Here is a 16,007-nt window from a genome sequence, read left to right as displayed (position 1 = left end):
CCTATGCACCCCAAATAGATAGGAAGAATATATTAAAGAACATCAAGGCTTAAACATTCATTTAAAACATTCAACAATGATCTTCATGATCTTCACAAACGATCATAGTTTCATTTAATTATTGATAATTTTATATATCTCAAAGCATCTTTATAGAACATATTTTTGTAATCTGTTAATAAATAAAAATTTATTAGTGACAACATTTAAATAGAGGTGTTCAAGCCTCCTTTGCTGCTGATATGGATTGTTGCTGAGATGGGTGGAGTCTATGGTAGCATGGGGCTGTTCTGTTTTGCTTTTGATAAGACCTACTATTGCTGCTCTGTCTTGGTGTTGTTTATTATTGCTGTTTGTTGATCTATACTACTGTGTGGCTTGATGATTCTCAGTAATGGAGGATGAATGCTCTATCAGTATTGTTTAGTTAGTGTCCATTAACAGAAGCTATGTTTAGTTGTTTACTTAGCACCATCAGTTGGCTATTTATGTGAGTGGCTGCTTATTTGTCTAATTGGATGATTTTGTGATATGGAGTTAATGGGGGATGCTACTGTTCTGAAACTGTTCTGAGAATACACCTACTTAACCATGAGCCTCTTTTTTTATGTGGAGAGGTTTGATGAGAAGTACTAATTGTGTTTTTAAGGTGTATTTTCTTTTTGTTGTACCAAATCATTATTGTCATACTTAGTTTATTTACAGCTACTGGGTCTTGAACATAATATTTCTCCATTTTATGTATTTTCCATCTGCATAAATGGAAATTTTAAGAGATGAGCAAAAGGTAAACTACGTACCTAAGAAGCACATTATCTTTAATGCAAACTTAGCAATCTTTTTCTTGTATTTGTATTTGTGTATCTTTTTATTGATTCACTTTCACAAGATTTTGGAGTGCATCCTATATATACATAATGTGAAACTACATCAGCATCAAAGTTCAATTACTGTAACAGAAGTTTGAATAGATGGCTCACCAGGCCTTAAAAGATTGACAAATTTTTCCATAACCCTGTAGTCCTACTGCCATGAGGGTTGTTTGTAGCTAATCCTATCTCCATCCCACCCACCATCAGGCTCCTTTCTCTTCAAAACCCCACTTGCCATCTGATACAGTTTTATTTGCTCATCTGCTGAGGCTTGAGAACCAGGAACGGGGAGCTGCCTCAAAGCTGAAGGCAACATCTCATCTCTACGTACCTAAGAAGCACATTATCTTTAATGCAAACTTAGCAATCTTTTTCTTGTATTTGTATTTGTGTATCTTTTTATTGATTAACTTTCACAAGATTTTGGAGTGCATCCTATATATACATAATGTGAAACTACATCAGCATCAAAGTTCAATTACTGTAACAGAAGTTTGAATAGATGGCTCACCAGGCCTTAAAAGATTGACAAATTTTTCCATAACCCTGTAGTCCTACTGCCATGAGGGTTGCTTGTAGCTAATCCTATCTCCATCCCACCCACCATCAGGCTCCTTTCTCTTCAAAACCCCACTTGCCATCTGATACAGTTTTATTTGCTCATCTGCTGAGGCTTGAGAACCAGGAATGGGGAGCTGCCTCAAAGATGAAGGCAACCTCTCATCTCTACGTACCTAAGAAGCACATTATCTTTAATGCAAACTTAGCAATCTTTTTCTTGTATTTGTGTAGAACCGTTCAATGTGTAAAAAAAGTTACTTATATTGCTTTTATGATTTCGCTTTAATTAATTGCTAACCAGTCAATGTTATGTCTTTAAAATAGTGCCTACTAGACACCCTCGTGGCTTGACACGCGGGTTGAAGGTTCAAACAATGGTTCAAAAAGATGGAAAGCTCAAAGTTCCTATACCACAGGAGCATCGTGCACCAGTGGGGGATCATGCCTCTCAATTAGTCTCCAAAATTGGTGTTGAGGTCCGAACACACTTGCCAGACTTTAGTATTCGCAGGTGGAAACATGTCAACGAAGAAGTTACGGCACCTATGTTTCAGCGTCTAACGGTAAAAGTTTTACATAATTGATTGAATTAATGTAATATAATTAATTATGACTTACAAGATTTGTGGCTGTTGCTAGGATCAATTTGACATGGAAGGTGACTCCACAAATGTTAGCAAAGCGGTGGCAACAAAGTGTGGACGGAGCTTGAGCAGCTACACCTACAGACTACGAAAAAAATACCTGAACCTTAAAAGTGCTAAGGGAGAGGAGTATGCTAGAAGCCACCCACCGCCTGAATGTGACCTCGAGAAATGGAAAAACTTGATTGACAAGAAGTGGAATGATGCCAATTGGCTGGTAAACTTTTCTTATGTTTATTTATTGTTGACAATTACCTTGTCTTCCTAATATATATATTTTTCTATTGGAACTTCCTCCTTGTAGAAGCAATCAAATGCTAACATTGACAATAGAAATCAATTGAAGACGAAGCATAGGTGTGGGTCAAAATCTCTCCCAGTTAGGGTACACGAGGCGGTGGGTCTTCTTTAATTTTTTTTTCGGTTTTTTTTTAAAGATGATTCTACTACCATCATTCTTATTTAACTTACTAGTTGAACAAAAAAAATCAGACAATTGCAAATGGGGGCCAACTGCCAGAGTTGCCATTTGTTTACAAATCTACACACTTTAATGATGTCACAAAGCAGTGGATTTCTCCGGAGTGCGAAGAGAATTATGTATGTATATTTACCTTTTGTATTAGGATGATTGCAATTTTAATTGTATCTTTATTCATTTTTCTAATTATTTTTTTTTAAATGACAGGATAATATGATAAAGATCCAAGCTGAACATTGCTCCCGACCTGGTGTGGTTCCAATTACTCCGGAGGAGCTATCTGTGAAGGTGCTAAAGCCAAGGTCGGGATATGTTAAAGGACTCGGGTTGAGGCGTTCCTTCTCTGTCAGGACTACCAGTGCTTCGACTGACAGTGACTATGTGAGGCGTCTAGAGATGGAAATACAAGAGCAAAAGGAGCAAATTCAGTCACAAAAAGAGGAAATTCAGTCACAAAAAGAGGAAATTCAGTCACATAAAGAGGAAATTACAGCACAGAAACATGAAATTCAAGTACAAAGAGAGGAAATTCAAGCACAAAATAAAGAGATAGGGAAGATGAATGGGTCGATTGACGAGCATTTTGAGATCACATCAAGCATCATGGAGTTTCTTAAGAAGCAAGGTTTCAAAGGACAATTTAGAGGATGAGGAATCCCATGAACTCGTACGTCGCCTTTTTGGTAAGTCTCGCTCGCTTTATCATTTTATTTTTCTCATGTTGGTTAGTATATACTAGTTAAAGTACAATAGTTTGACTACTTATTAACTAAGATTTAACAAGTTTGAAGATGTATTTAATGAAAATAGATTCATTATCAAAATTCTTACTTAGCATGACCCTAGTTAAAATACACACGAACCAAACTAGAGACAAAACTAAGTCAGATAATAGCCTGCTGTTAGGTGTGTTTCTATCTGTGGATGTTGGTATCTGTATAGCCTATGTCACAAGTATCTGTATGCTCTGCTGTTGGTATCTGTATGCTTTGCTGTTGGTATCATTCTGCTTTGCTGGTTGTATCTCTATGCTGTGTGAGTGGACAGATCTGCTGGGCAGCTGGTCTGGGTAATTTTGCTTTAGTTTTGCTTCAGTTTTGGATGTGAATCTAATTGTAGGCCTGGTGATGTATATTTTCTATATACCTTTGCTGGGATGGGTAGCTTTCTGTGTGCGTTTTATCCTGCTGTCTGTTGTGTTTTTTGTGTTCTTGTTGGTCCGTCACCAACAGTTTGGTTTTGGTGCTGTGCATCATCCCCCTCTCCCCTGTCCTTTCTTGATGTATTTTCTCCTTCTTGTAAGGTTCTTTCATCAATAAAGTTTTTGTTGATCCAAAAAAAAAAAAAAAAGGAAGCAATCAATGTTAAAACAAAATAATACGTATAGCAGTGTGTATTATTTTCTAAATTTAGAAGGGAGCTGTTTTTAGGTTTTGTGCGTGGCCTTTTAATGCTAATGTTAAAAATAATAAGCTTATTATCTACATCCATTTTGGTCATTGCTGTCACAACTCACCAAGCTAATGGTCCAGATTTCCATTTTTCGCATTGTAGGTTGTTGCTCTCTCTCTCTCTCTCTTCAAAATTTTTTTAAATCCCATTTGTGCAGCAGCCACAATATTTGTTCCTTCCCATTCTCATTGACTGCATGCTTTGGTTCTTACCATGAGATGTTGTAGTGTTATAACTGGTTTGGCTGCTGTCCGTGGGTGACAGCCAGTTTTTTATTCGAGCATAATTCTAGGGATACAGTGAATTGCCATGTTAAGGTGATCATTGCAAAGCCCATGGGTGGGAATGAGCATGGTATTCATCTTTTTAGTTAATCTCTGTTAATTTCTATTCAAATAACTTCAAGCTTGTGATCTTGAGAACAGTTCTGTATATTTGTTAAGTTTCTGATATTTGGCTTTAAGTTTATAATAAAACTTTGCTATTATAATAAACTTTATATATATACATTCTATGCTAATGTTTGCCTTGTTTATTTTTTTTGTAGATTGGTTTTGATGACGTTCAGAAGCATACTTGCAAATGAAGATCAACTGTTGAATTTTTTTCCTAAACTGAAGCTTAGTTGTAGTTGCAAATTAAGATTGAGTGTTGATTTTTTTTGGTGGACTCCACATTAGTTTATTTTGGGATTTACTTTGATGATTTTTTTGTAATACTTAATGGATTATTATTAAGGTTGTTTGATGGATATATTTTGATTTATAAAATAAATTGTTTAGTGAATTTTTTTGTGGAGTGCTGTATAATAGCTAGTGGATTTCTTAGTACAATTAAAAGACTATTGGGATATGAGCAGGGATATTTGTGAAATAATAATTTAAATTGAATATAAAATATGGAACAAGTTTAGTGATGAATTTGTTTCGTCATTTGTACTTGTTATTATGACAAAGTGATTATTCGTCACTAATAAACTTTTTTGGTGACAAAATTTACTGAAGTTTATATAGGAAAGTTTTTATTTATTTTGTTGTTTGGTGACTAAAAATTTCATCACGTATATATATATTTGTGACGAAATATATTTCGTCACCCATGTATGACTTTTGAAAACGAAAAATTTCGTCACCTTTACATCTTATTGTGACGAAATTATTTCCTCATCAATGATCAACATGCGTGACAAATTTATTCGTCAACTAAAATTATAAATATGGTACTGAATAATTATTTGGTGACGAAAATGAGAATTTTTGGCAACAAAATATTGTTTTATTGGTGACAAAATTATGACTTTTGAAGACGAAAAATTTCGTCACCTTTACATCTTATTGTGACGAAATTATTTCCTCATCAATGATCAACATGCGTGACAAATTTATTCGTCAACTAAAGTTATAAATATGGTACTGAATAACTATTTGGTGACGAAAATGAGAATTTTTGGCGACAAAATATTGTTTTATTGGTGACAAAATTATGACTTTTGAAGACGAAAAATTTCGTCATCTTTACATCTTATTGTGACGAAATTATTTCCTCATCAATGATCAACATGCGTGACAAATTTATTCGTCAACTAAAGTTATAAATATGGTATTGAAAAACTATTTGGTGACGAAAATGAGAATTTTTTGTGACAAAATGTTGTTTTATTGGTGACAAAAAATTTCGTCGCTGAAGTAATTTCATTGGTGACGAAATTATTTTTCGTCACGTTGGTTTTTAGTGACAAACATTCAATGACGAAACCGGTGACGAAAATATTTCCTCACAAATATCTATAGTGACGAAATTAGCTCTTTGAAGACAAAAAAATTTCGTCACTCAAGGCCCAACTTGTTGTAGTTTAGCTTTGCCTGCCACCTCTTTTCCTTTCCTGACCCAATCCTCTTTGGCGGGCGTATAGCCAAGACCAAAGACATATGGATTATGCGGCCAATGCTATGACGCCTTTCGAGCCACTTCTTCCCAACCCCATTCTGGGCACATGTTGGAGCATGTTCATGAAATAGATTGATTAGGCGCTAACATATAAGCCCTCATCAGCTGCCAAGATGTTTTGTACTGCCCGAGCCTCAGCTAGAGTAAACCCTGAGAGGAATACATCCTCCTCGCCATGAATGATCTCCAATACTGGTGTAGTTACCTCTGGCGGAGGATGTATGGATGAATTCCCGAACACAATAGCCACCCTCTTCCTATGAGGGTATTTCAGCATTTGGTGGAAGGTAGAGGAGACAACTTTTACCTGGTGCAACCAAGGTCTTCCTAATAGTAAATTAAAAGTGGCCGGCACATCCAGGACATGGAACTCGATATCTTGTTGAGTTGGGTCCACCTGAACTCTGATCTGTACTGTACCCATAACCTCTCTGTTTGTATTGTCATACGCCCGAATCACCTGGGTAGTAGGCACGAAATCTGCTGGTTTCAAACTGATGGCATACGCTGTACGAGATGGACAGACGTTGATTACTGACCCAGTGTCGACCAATACCACTGGTACCCATTTTTCTCTGCATTCCATTAATATGTATAGAGGTTTGTTGCGTGTTGAGCCTTCCAGCAGCAATTCCTTGTCTGAGAAGGTTAGAGTTGGCACGACGCCTCCTAGGAAGACTAATCCCACAAACTGTTCAAGAGTCGTGTCAATGTACAATTTTGCTTTTTCCATAGCTAATAGTACCGCTTGTCGATGCACCCGAGAAACCATGAGCAGACCCCAGATTGAAATATCGACTTGACATTTCTTTAGCTGTTTTAGCACCGCCTCTTCTTCCAATTGTTTTTCCTTCTAGTTTTTAACTTCTTTATCGTTCCTGGAGGCTTCAACTTGGTCCAAGTGTGGCGGCTTGAAGTACCGTCCACTTCTTGTCATGGGGTCAATCTTTTCAGTGTACCAGGTATTGCCTGGTAGGTCTTCATCCTAATCTTCATCGGTGTGAGCCAAAAGTAGATCACCATCCTCCCATCATGCACCTCCGACAGCCGACAAACAGTTGTCTGGCTCCGTTCTGATCATTCTCTCATCACGAGTATTCCCTACAAGGAGTTGAGCTGTTCCAGCTTTTCAGTTGTTTTCACCCCTTTCTTGTTCAAACTACTTCAATGCAGCTTCTTGCTCTGTATCCACAGTATTGACAATGCCTAGTTCCTGAGCTAATTCATTCACGTCGGTGTTCTCCGACAGTTTCCCTTTTTCCCCGTCCATTCTGGCCATTGCAGCAATTCTTGCTTCCTTTTCCTCCTGCTGTCTTTCAGTTTCTTCCTTTTTGTCAGGCTTGTCACTAAGCCATTCAGAGTTGTCTGTCGACCCATTCAGATCAAACCAATCAATCTGCACATTTCCTTGATCATGCTCGTCAAAGAACTGCAGATTATATAAGTCCTCCTCTAGCTTCGCCAGATCATCTAACTCTTGGCTCGAACCATGTTCACTAACCACATTGACCTCCTCTACTGTCGACAATACCACTTCTGGTTTGGCTTGATCGGTCAGCACAATGTAACAGCACGGGTCATACACCCCCTCAGTTGAGTCCACAGAGCTCTCAAGCAATGGACTGACATTCTCCTCCAAGGCTAACCTCCCTCCTTCTGCCACTATCACCACCACGAGTTTGGGTTGAAGTGTGGATGTGTCCATCATGCACAAGTCTGTGCTTTCGGGGATGAATAACTGTAGACACCCCATTTTTGACCGACCTTAAGACTCAGACGTCACCGATTGAGCGCTTGGTGATATTGCATAATGCGCTCGTTCAGAAGTTTCAGAGTCACGGCCGTGAGCCCTGCCTCCGGACTTACGAACCCTCTTCTGTGCCTTGTCTCGGTTTGCGAACCAGACTCGGTTTTCTCTGTTTCTTTTCCTGTGGAAAAGGAGAGGTCCCGTAGATCATCTCTCAATGTCCATAGGCTACATTTGGTGGTCGTAGGCCATTTTTCCCATTTCGGAGCCCGGTTTCCGGTTTTCGGAGCCGTCAGGCCGTGTCCCTCGGTTCAGGACCGCCTAACCATCTCCTATTGCTCTGATTTTTGGCATACTTCCTATTTACTCCCTTTTGAGGGACACTGGGGGCTGAGAGACCCACTTCGTGGCCGAACGCCACTTTCAGTGCTTAACAGCCCATTTTCGGGATCCCGAACTGCGTGTTTTGGCCCCCGAACATTCGTTTTGCATCGGTTTTTGCTCATTTTTGGCAGGTGCCTCTGTTTCATCACTAGGAAGGTCATGGAAGGGTGGAAGGCTAGTAATTGTTGCAGCAACCAGTTATCTCTCCTCCGGAGCCTCCCGGCGCCCGTTTTTCCAACTTCCGGGCTAGTGTTGAACACCCTAGGGTTAGTGTTGCCAACTTTCAACCACATACCTGTGATCTACACACCTTGGAGGACCCTAAAAGTTCATGGCTGGCCAGTAATTCAATTTGACCCTTTTGACCCCCTCCTTCCGGGCTAATGTTGAACCCCTTGGACCCACTTTCTTGGACTTTTAACCACATGGTTGTGTTGTACACACATAGGAGTACCCCACCAGTTGGTGGCCGGCCAGAAAATATGATTGAACCTTTTGACCCCTAGCCGGCCGGCTAGGGGGTGTGGCCGGCCGGCCACCTGCAACAAAAGTACCAGGCCGGCCTGCTTCCTTGCACTGTTCACTTTACAGCTGTGGGGCAATATCCCCCAGACAAGATCTTTATCTGGGGGATATTTCGTGGGGGAATATTACTCTCCTTTTCCCCCACCTTTACACCCCTTCTTTGGCCTATATAGCAAGCAAACCTTGTAGTATTTTGGGGTTAGAAAAACTCTCCTTCAAGCTTCCATAGCCAACTCCATCTTCATCTTTCTCAATTCTTGAAAAAACCCTAAGTCCCTAACCATCATTCCTTCTACACCACCAAGCTCTACCACCACCACCTCATTTCCAGCAACAAGGAAGGTTTCTCAAAGGCCAAAGAAGCTGCAAATTCATCCAAGAAGCAACAAAAGTTTGAGTCTTCAAGGGTGAGTAACACTTTTACCCTTTTGACCCTTTTTCTTGATCTATTTGTAAGTCTTCTATGCTTTTTGTTTCAAGCTCCGGCCCTAACTGAAAAGGGGCCTCTTTTGAGCTCATCTTCACTTTTCATTAAGGGCTCAACCTTGTTTGAGCCCTCCATAATACACTTGCTTCATTGACCCTCTTATATGTCATGATTTTGCATGCTATTTTTGACCCATGAGAAATCTGTTTTTGAGCATGTTGTAAACTTATATTAGGCTTATTTTGAGCCCATCTTCAACATTGGAGAAGGGCTCAACATTGTTTGGTGCCTCCATGTGTCACTTGTAGTTATATCCCTTATTTGGCTCCATTTTTGCATAAATTGGCAACCCCCTTTACTTCTGTTTTTGGACCTTGGTCCGAACTGAAAGTGGCCTTATTTTGGCCTATACTTCATGTTTCATTAACATTTTTTTTTGTTTGGTGATTATTTTGTATACTTCATGTTATAGCCATTTTTGAGCCTTATTTTGCATCACATTTCTATCATGTTTGTATGCTGATTTTGAAGCTGTCATGTACTGTAAATATTCATATTTTGGGTCCCTCTTCAGTGTTGTAGAAGGAAATTTTTCAGTTTGGGTTTTGCTTATATCACTTGCTTCATTACCTCTCTTTTGGCCCCTATTCTTGCATGCCATTTTTGCCATACCTATGCTTGCTGTTTGGCCATGTTTATAACTGTGAAAGTGCATTTTTTGGGACTGTCTAGCTTCTGTCTTTGCATTGCATGTCCATGTTGTGCATGTTTGGCATAGCTATAGGCCATTTCGGGTGCCTAAATTCGCATTTCGGGTTAATTTCATGCATTTCATGTCATTTCGCCTCATTTCGGGACTGTTTTCCCCCATATTTTAGTGCTGGAATTCCATTAGAATGATTGCTACCATTTCCATGTCATTTCATCGCATTTTATCACCGTCTCGGTTTGCGTGCCCGTGTGCACGCATTTCGAGGCACTCCATTTTCATTCACCGGCATCCAATGTGAGTGTGGCTGAGGCTCACTCATGTTGGTATAAGCCCATTTGTCATTTCCATGTCATTTCATCGCATTTTATCACCGCCTCGTTTTGCGTGCCCGTGTGCACGCATTTCGAGGCACTCCATTTTCATTCACCGGCATCCAATGTGAGTGTGGCTGAGGCTCACTCACGTTGGTATAAGCCCATTTGTCATTTCCATGTCATTACATCGCATTTTGCCATTGCCTCGGTTTGCGTGCTCGTGTGCACGCATTTCGAGGCACTTCATTTTTATCCGCCGGCATCCAATGTGAGTGTGGCTGAGGCTCACTCATGTTGGTATAAGCCCATTTGTCATTTCCACGTCATTTCATCATATTTTATCACCGCCTCGGTTTGCGTGCCAGTGTGCACGCATTTCGAGGCATCTCATTTGCACTGTTTCATCATCGCCTCGGTTTGCATGCCCTTGTGCACGCACTTCGAGGCATCTCATTTTCATTGCATTCTGTCATCGCCTCGGTTTGCGTGCCCGTGTGCACGCACTTCGAGGCATCTCATTTTCATAGCATTCTGTATGTTAGGATTATATCTTAGTTGCATTTCATGCATATCATGCATATTGCATCGTGTCTGGGATAGGAGTTAGCCCGGGCACGGGAAACAAGGTACATTTCGTACTCCGAGTGACGGAATGTGTCTCAATTCCCCAGTCACCGACACTCCGGATTATCCATGAAGGAGTTAGGTTTTAGCTGTAGTTTCATGTGCATTCATCCTATATTGAGTTGTGCATTTCGACTCCTCGGCCATCATGCCTCGGTATGCGTGATTGGTGGCACGAGGATCGAGGCATGCATATATTTGTGAAATACATTGCTATGCCCCTTTCCTGCTCTCTGTTGCAGCAAAATGAAGAATCAGCAACTTTTCGGGACTTGGCGCGCTTTCCAAGAATAACTGCTAAACAGAGGCTAATTGGGGCATCCCGGTGGATTTCCGCGCAAGACAACCCGGACATGCATCATCCATCAGAAGCAAGGCAGTCCCTGGCTTGCATGCCAGTTTTATTTATTTTCTTAGTTAATTTGTTAATTAATTAGGATTTTGTAATATTTTGGACTGTAATATTCTTTTATTCGGGACTGTAATATTTGGACTGTATTATTTATTCGGACCCTCTGCGCGAGGGCATAACTGTAATAAGTGTGCGTGTGTGTGTTGTATGTCTTCCAACCCCACGTCTTTCTCCCTTTTATTTATCCGCTTTTGATGGTTAGATTAGGGCATATTTCAATTAGCATACAGTATGGCAGTATGTTTGCATTCATTCATCTGTATTGCATGCACCGGGCTCGGCGCACCATATTAACTGCATTGTACTTTCAATTCCAAATTGAATACATGTTAGTTGTAGCATTCCATATGCCATGTTTAGAATAGCCGAGTCTGCTATAGTTTGCATTTTTGCATGCGTTGCATTAGGCATTTCTGTATACTTAGGATCATGCATGATTTCTAATGTAGTCTCTGTTTTTGGCTTGGAGTACTCGGTAAGCTTTATGCTTTAAGCATCCTTGCATGCGTGTGAGTGACTGCCATGAATAGCATGCTTACCATGAGGCTATGTGCTTATATGATATAACTGCATGAATGCCTGTGGGTGAAGGTTGGGTTATCTGGATTGGGACAATTCATCAAATGTTTGTTTTAAGCCCACTAGATAGTGGCAAAACCATCTTTTCTAAGCCCACCTGCGGGTGGCAAAATCTGCATTTTAAGCCTACTTGCGAGTAGCAAACCATCTTTCAAATAAACAAACATGAAATGTTTCGTTCCAATTCAGGCGACCCGGTCTATACTTGTATGTTGCGCGCATCACATAGTAACCTAGGCTAATAACCAAAATAAGAACTCACAACGTTTTCAAAAATTGATATCATGGTTAGTAGAGGCCGGTCTATGACCGGGCGAGCGGGGGTGCTCACGAAGTGACCTTCCCCAATCGTACCCAAGTTCCCGAGCCGAGGCAACTTTGGTGATGACGGACACGTGGCCTTTTGGCACCGAGTCAGGGTTTCCTAAATTTCCCAAAATAAAATATTTAGGTGGCGACTCTGTATCTGGCAAAGCAGTCCATGTTTGGCACTTCTTTCAAAAATCAGTTTTCTCAAAACGATTTGCCGGATTTGGACTCTTTGTTTCAGATTAGGAACCGTGACATTTTAAGAGTCCGAGCTGTAGTGACCCCAAATGAACAGAACGGGACTTAACCCTCCCGGGGCGTTCGGGGACGTCTACAGTTTCTGGCGACTCTGCTGGGGATTTAGAGAACTTGACTCGAACTCATGATATCTGTTTTTTTGACTACACTTGTGTGATTCTTTGCATTGCATTTACATTAGTGCGCCTAGGACACCGTGTTTGCCATCTGCTATTCTTGAACGGTTTGCCGGAGGCTTGTCTTGTCAAGGCATGACCATAAGACTGACCGGTTGTGGGCTTTGCCAGTATGGGAACACAAACCTCGGTTTTACCGGGGCACCCTCTTTGACCATTCGACCTAGTGCATATTCGGATCCATAGTGACCATTCCAAGCTAGGACAGGTTACTTACCCGTTTATAGGTTGTTTGAAACCGCTGCGTGCGTAGTGAAACCCTAGCTCCTGACAAAATAGGACAGGGAAACCCTACCCCTTCATAGGGGTGTTTTGGCTCTCACTTATCTGTTATGTGCTTTAGAGTGCGTCTCTACAGGAATGCATGTATCAATGTATGAGTTTGGGCATCAGGCCTGCGGGTACCAGTTTGCGAATTTGGGCATCAGGCCTGCGGGCATTACTATCAGTATTTGGGAGTCAGCTCTACCTGTGGGTATCAGACTCAGTTTTTGAGGCCGAATTTTGGGGCAGAATTCAATAGAGGGCACACTCATTCAACTATGCTCGTATCTGTTCAGATGGAATCAGGCTGAGATGCTGTCTGTTTTCTCTTTTGCTAGGGTAGTCTGGGAACTATAGCTTCAGAAGGCTCCGATATCCCCCGGGTACATTGGATCCATGTCGATAGACTTTGTCAGGGCGGAAATCCAATTCAAGGGCAACCAGTGTTCTTTCGCTAAGTCAAAGTAAAGAAAAGCCGGTCAGGGCTCATATGTTCATCTAATCCGTCAGTCGCCAGTCACATCACCTTGGTTCAGACTCAGCAGACCGTGATGGCACGAGGTTCGGAAGAATTTGTGGCCGCGATAGCAGCGCTAAATCAGGGAACCGCCATACAGGCTGAGACCAGTGTTGAAACGCAGCGCCCATCTGGGGCATCTGCCTCACATCCAGCTTCGGGACCCCAGCCGAACTTTGACCCACTTCTACCAGCTGAAGATTTACAGGGTCCAGATCCCCGAGAAAGGTTGACTCAAGCTCGAGTTTCCACAACCCCGATGCAGCCTACTGAGAGACTTCCTTTTTCTGACATCAATGACTTCAATCCAACTGCAGTGAAAATTGTGAACGTTGAGAAGCAATTCAAGAGGGCACAGGGCCTTAACTCCATTCACAACATTGAGGATTGGTCCACCGAGGTTACCGTAGGACTCCCAGCCGAGAGTACCAATGCTGGTGGTAGCACTATTTCCAAACTTGCTGAAGTCAACACAGTCGCCATAGCCGACCCTTTTGCCAAGGCCAGCCTACAAATAGCCAGCTCAGCCCGAGCTCAGGGTAGATTTTTCACCCCCCTCCATATGAGCCTAACCAGGGCATTCAAAGTTCTGATGGAAAGAGGGCACCTCAAACCCCTTAATCCTCAACCTTCGCCAAATCCACTCCCTGCCAGACATAACCCCAGCAAATACTGTGTATATCATCAACAGCGCGGCCATGGCACCGATGGTTGCTACCGCCTTCGTCACGAGATCCAGAATCTCATCGACAACCGGACAATAGTTCCACCTCAAAACCCCAAGGACCGAGTGCCTCATCCACATCCCAACCTCAGCCAAACACTGCCACCCACCTACAACCCCAGTATATACACCTCGACCCATATACTCAAACCCGAGATGTCTATCCCGGAAAGCATGGGCCTAAGCATGATGGATGCACTTGGACCCCAATCGTCTCAAACCCGTGAGCCCACGACTTCTGAGCTGAAGAGAATGATCGAGGATCTTCAAAGAACTGTGATAGGTTTGGCCTCCGGGACATTGGCTCCGTCATCAACCACATCACATGCCAGGGAGTTCATGTCAAAAGGCTCCCCAATTTCGGAACGGGCTATATTTGAGGAATGCCAATCCCTTGGCAAAGTGGAGGTGAGTGGAAGGAACGAGGTAGAGGTGGACATGGATCCTCATGAATATCTTCTGTTGGCTGTTGAAGCTCTAAAAGCTGAGGGACTGAACAAAGAGCAAGTGTTCGCGGTCGTTGCAAAAACTGTGGACGACATTTTCACCACTCAAGTTGGGGACAGTTTGAATCAAGGGGCAAGCCAGGAGAAGGGTCGTTGTATCAGAAACGTTCCTTTCGGCTATAACCCTGCACTCGGAAAAGATCAGCAAACCAGGCCAGCACTTGCTAATCCCCCTACGGGTGCGCCCAGCAAAAATCCACAAACCTTGAAATACCAACCCCGAGGTCGGAGGGTCTTCCATGCCCTCTATATGCCTTTGTCAAAAGCTCTAGAGGTTTTGATCAAGAAAGGGCATTTGAAGCCCCTGGAGCCGTGGCCATTGCCAAAGAACCTCCCTCTCTCGCACAACCCAGCCGACTACTGTGCCTTCCATCAGCGAGCTGGTCATGACACCGACAGTTGCTTTCGTCTGCGCCATGATGTACAAGATTTGTTTGACAACGGGGTCATCCCCACACCAAGTCCTGCAAAGCCTATCGGCACTTGATCAGTGAATTTGGGGGGGGAGGTAATGTGATGTGATTGGAAGGATGAACCACCTGCGGGCAGCGCTCAGTTTACTCTAGATATGGTAGATGGCATGCACTGTTTTGGAGCATTTGTGAATGCCGGTTTCAGACTCGGGTATTGGGTCAGTCTTGCTTTGAGTTTGTCTTTTTGTTTTGAGTCAGTCTCTTTTGTTTTGGGTCTGTCTTGTTGTATCGAGTCAGTCCTGTTGTATAGGAGTCGGGTGATTCCGGGGGGTGTTACCTCGGGCGTCACCATTTTGTTTTGTTTTTTTGTCTTTTCGTTTTGTTTTGAGTCTGTTTCTGCCAGGAGCCAGTTGTACCAACAGATTTTGAATGAAACAGCAGTGATTTCCACACTCTCATATTCGCTTCTGCCATGTGCTAGTTGTGCCAGAATTCGAATGAAACGGCAGTACTTTTCGCCTACTCTTCTGCGCCCCAAAATCATTGCATTGACCTAAGTTTTTCAAAACTTTTTTAAACACTGCGGTGAAAACAAAGAGGGATGAATTCCTCGGGATTTGCAAAACTTTGACCAAATTCAGAGAAAGAGAGGCGTGCTAAGCCCTTAATGAATGGAATCATGCTTGTTAGCATGAGTACTGAGAAGGATCCTGGCTTGATCCAAATTGGTCCCACACCGTCTTCAGCGTGAGCGATTTGTCGCTTTCTTAAAAATTTTCAAAAAAAAAAAATGTTTTGCGCGGTCCTGCGAAGACTTGTGTGGAATCGCTCTTGAGATTGTGCAGCCTAGGATCGCTCTCGGCCTCGAGACTCAACCCCTTTCTTCCAAACCTTGAACTTGAATTCAGAAGGTTCGACAGTCAGCTACAATGTGAGGCCTGTGTGGCTAGATCTGAAGCAGCCCTCGAACAAGAGGCACCAAAGTCAGGTCAAGAAGATCAGATCTCATCAGAAGAAGCTTACAAAGCAAAGCAGCCATTCTCCTAGATTCAGATGATTTCAGGATCTCAAAACCATTTGACATGGACAAAGCTACACTTTTACCCTTGAGAGGCTCGTTGCCCCGAAAATCCGGAAGGGCGACCCAGGCAAAAGTTAG

General features: G+C 42.2%; 1 protein-coding gene across 1 annotated transcript; it reads left to right on the top strand.

The window, feature by feature from the left end:
- The first annotated feature begins 1,807 nt into the window (after nt 1-1,807).
- LOC145800825 (uncharacterized) lies at nt 1,808-4,796 on the top strand. The gene is made up of 6 exons (XM_082890574.1): nt 1,808-1,996; nt 2,073-2,294; nt 2,382-2,474; nt 2,570-2,677; nt 2,766-3,241; nt 4,558-4,796. The coding sequence occupies exons 1-5, from the start codon at nt 1,808-1,810 to the stop codon at nt 3,207-3,209; spliced, it is 1,056 nt and encodes a 351-aa protein (XP_082746700.1). The 3' UTR covers nt 3,210-3,241; nt 4,558-4,796.
- Nucleotides 4,797-16,007: the final 11,211 nt, after the last annotated feature.

Source organism: Camellia sinensis, chromosome 10 (assembly GCF_055761805.1).
Source record: "Camellia sinensis isolate YWXY chromosome 10, ASM5576180v1, whole genome shotgun sequence".
Classification (NCBI taxonomy): domain Eukaryota; kingdom Viridiplantae; phylum Streptophyta; class Magnoliopsida; order Ericales; family Theaceae; genus Camellia; species Camellia sinensis.
Note: the sequence above shows the minus strand (reverse complement) of the source record. Positions and strands in the feature narration are given on the sequence as shown.

What these genes read in the sequence shown, in the direction of transcription:
- LOC145800825 (XM_082890574.1), top strand. Translation starts at nt 1,808, where the DNA reads ATGGTTCAAAAAGATGGAAAGCTCAAAGTTCCTATACCACAGGAGCAT. An exon ending in CTATGTTTCAGCGTCTAACG is followed by an intron (nt 1,997 to 2,072) that starts GTAAAAGTTTTA and finishes GGCTGTTGCTAG; the next exon opens with GATCAATTTGACATGGAAGG. An exon ending in GGAATGATGCCAATTGGCTG is followed by an intron (nt 2,295 to 2,381) that starts GTAAACTTTTCT and finishes TCCTCCTTGTAG; the next exon opens with AAGCAATCAAATGCTAACAT.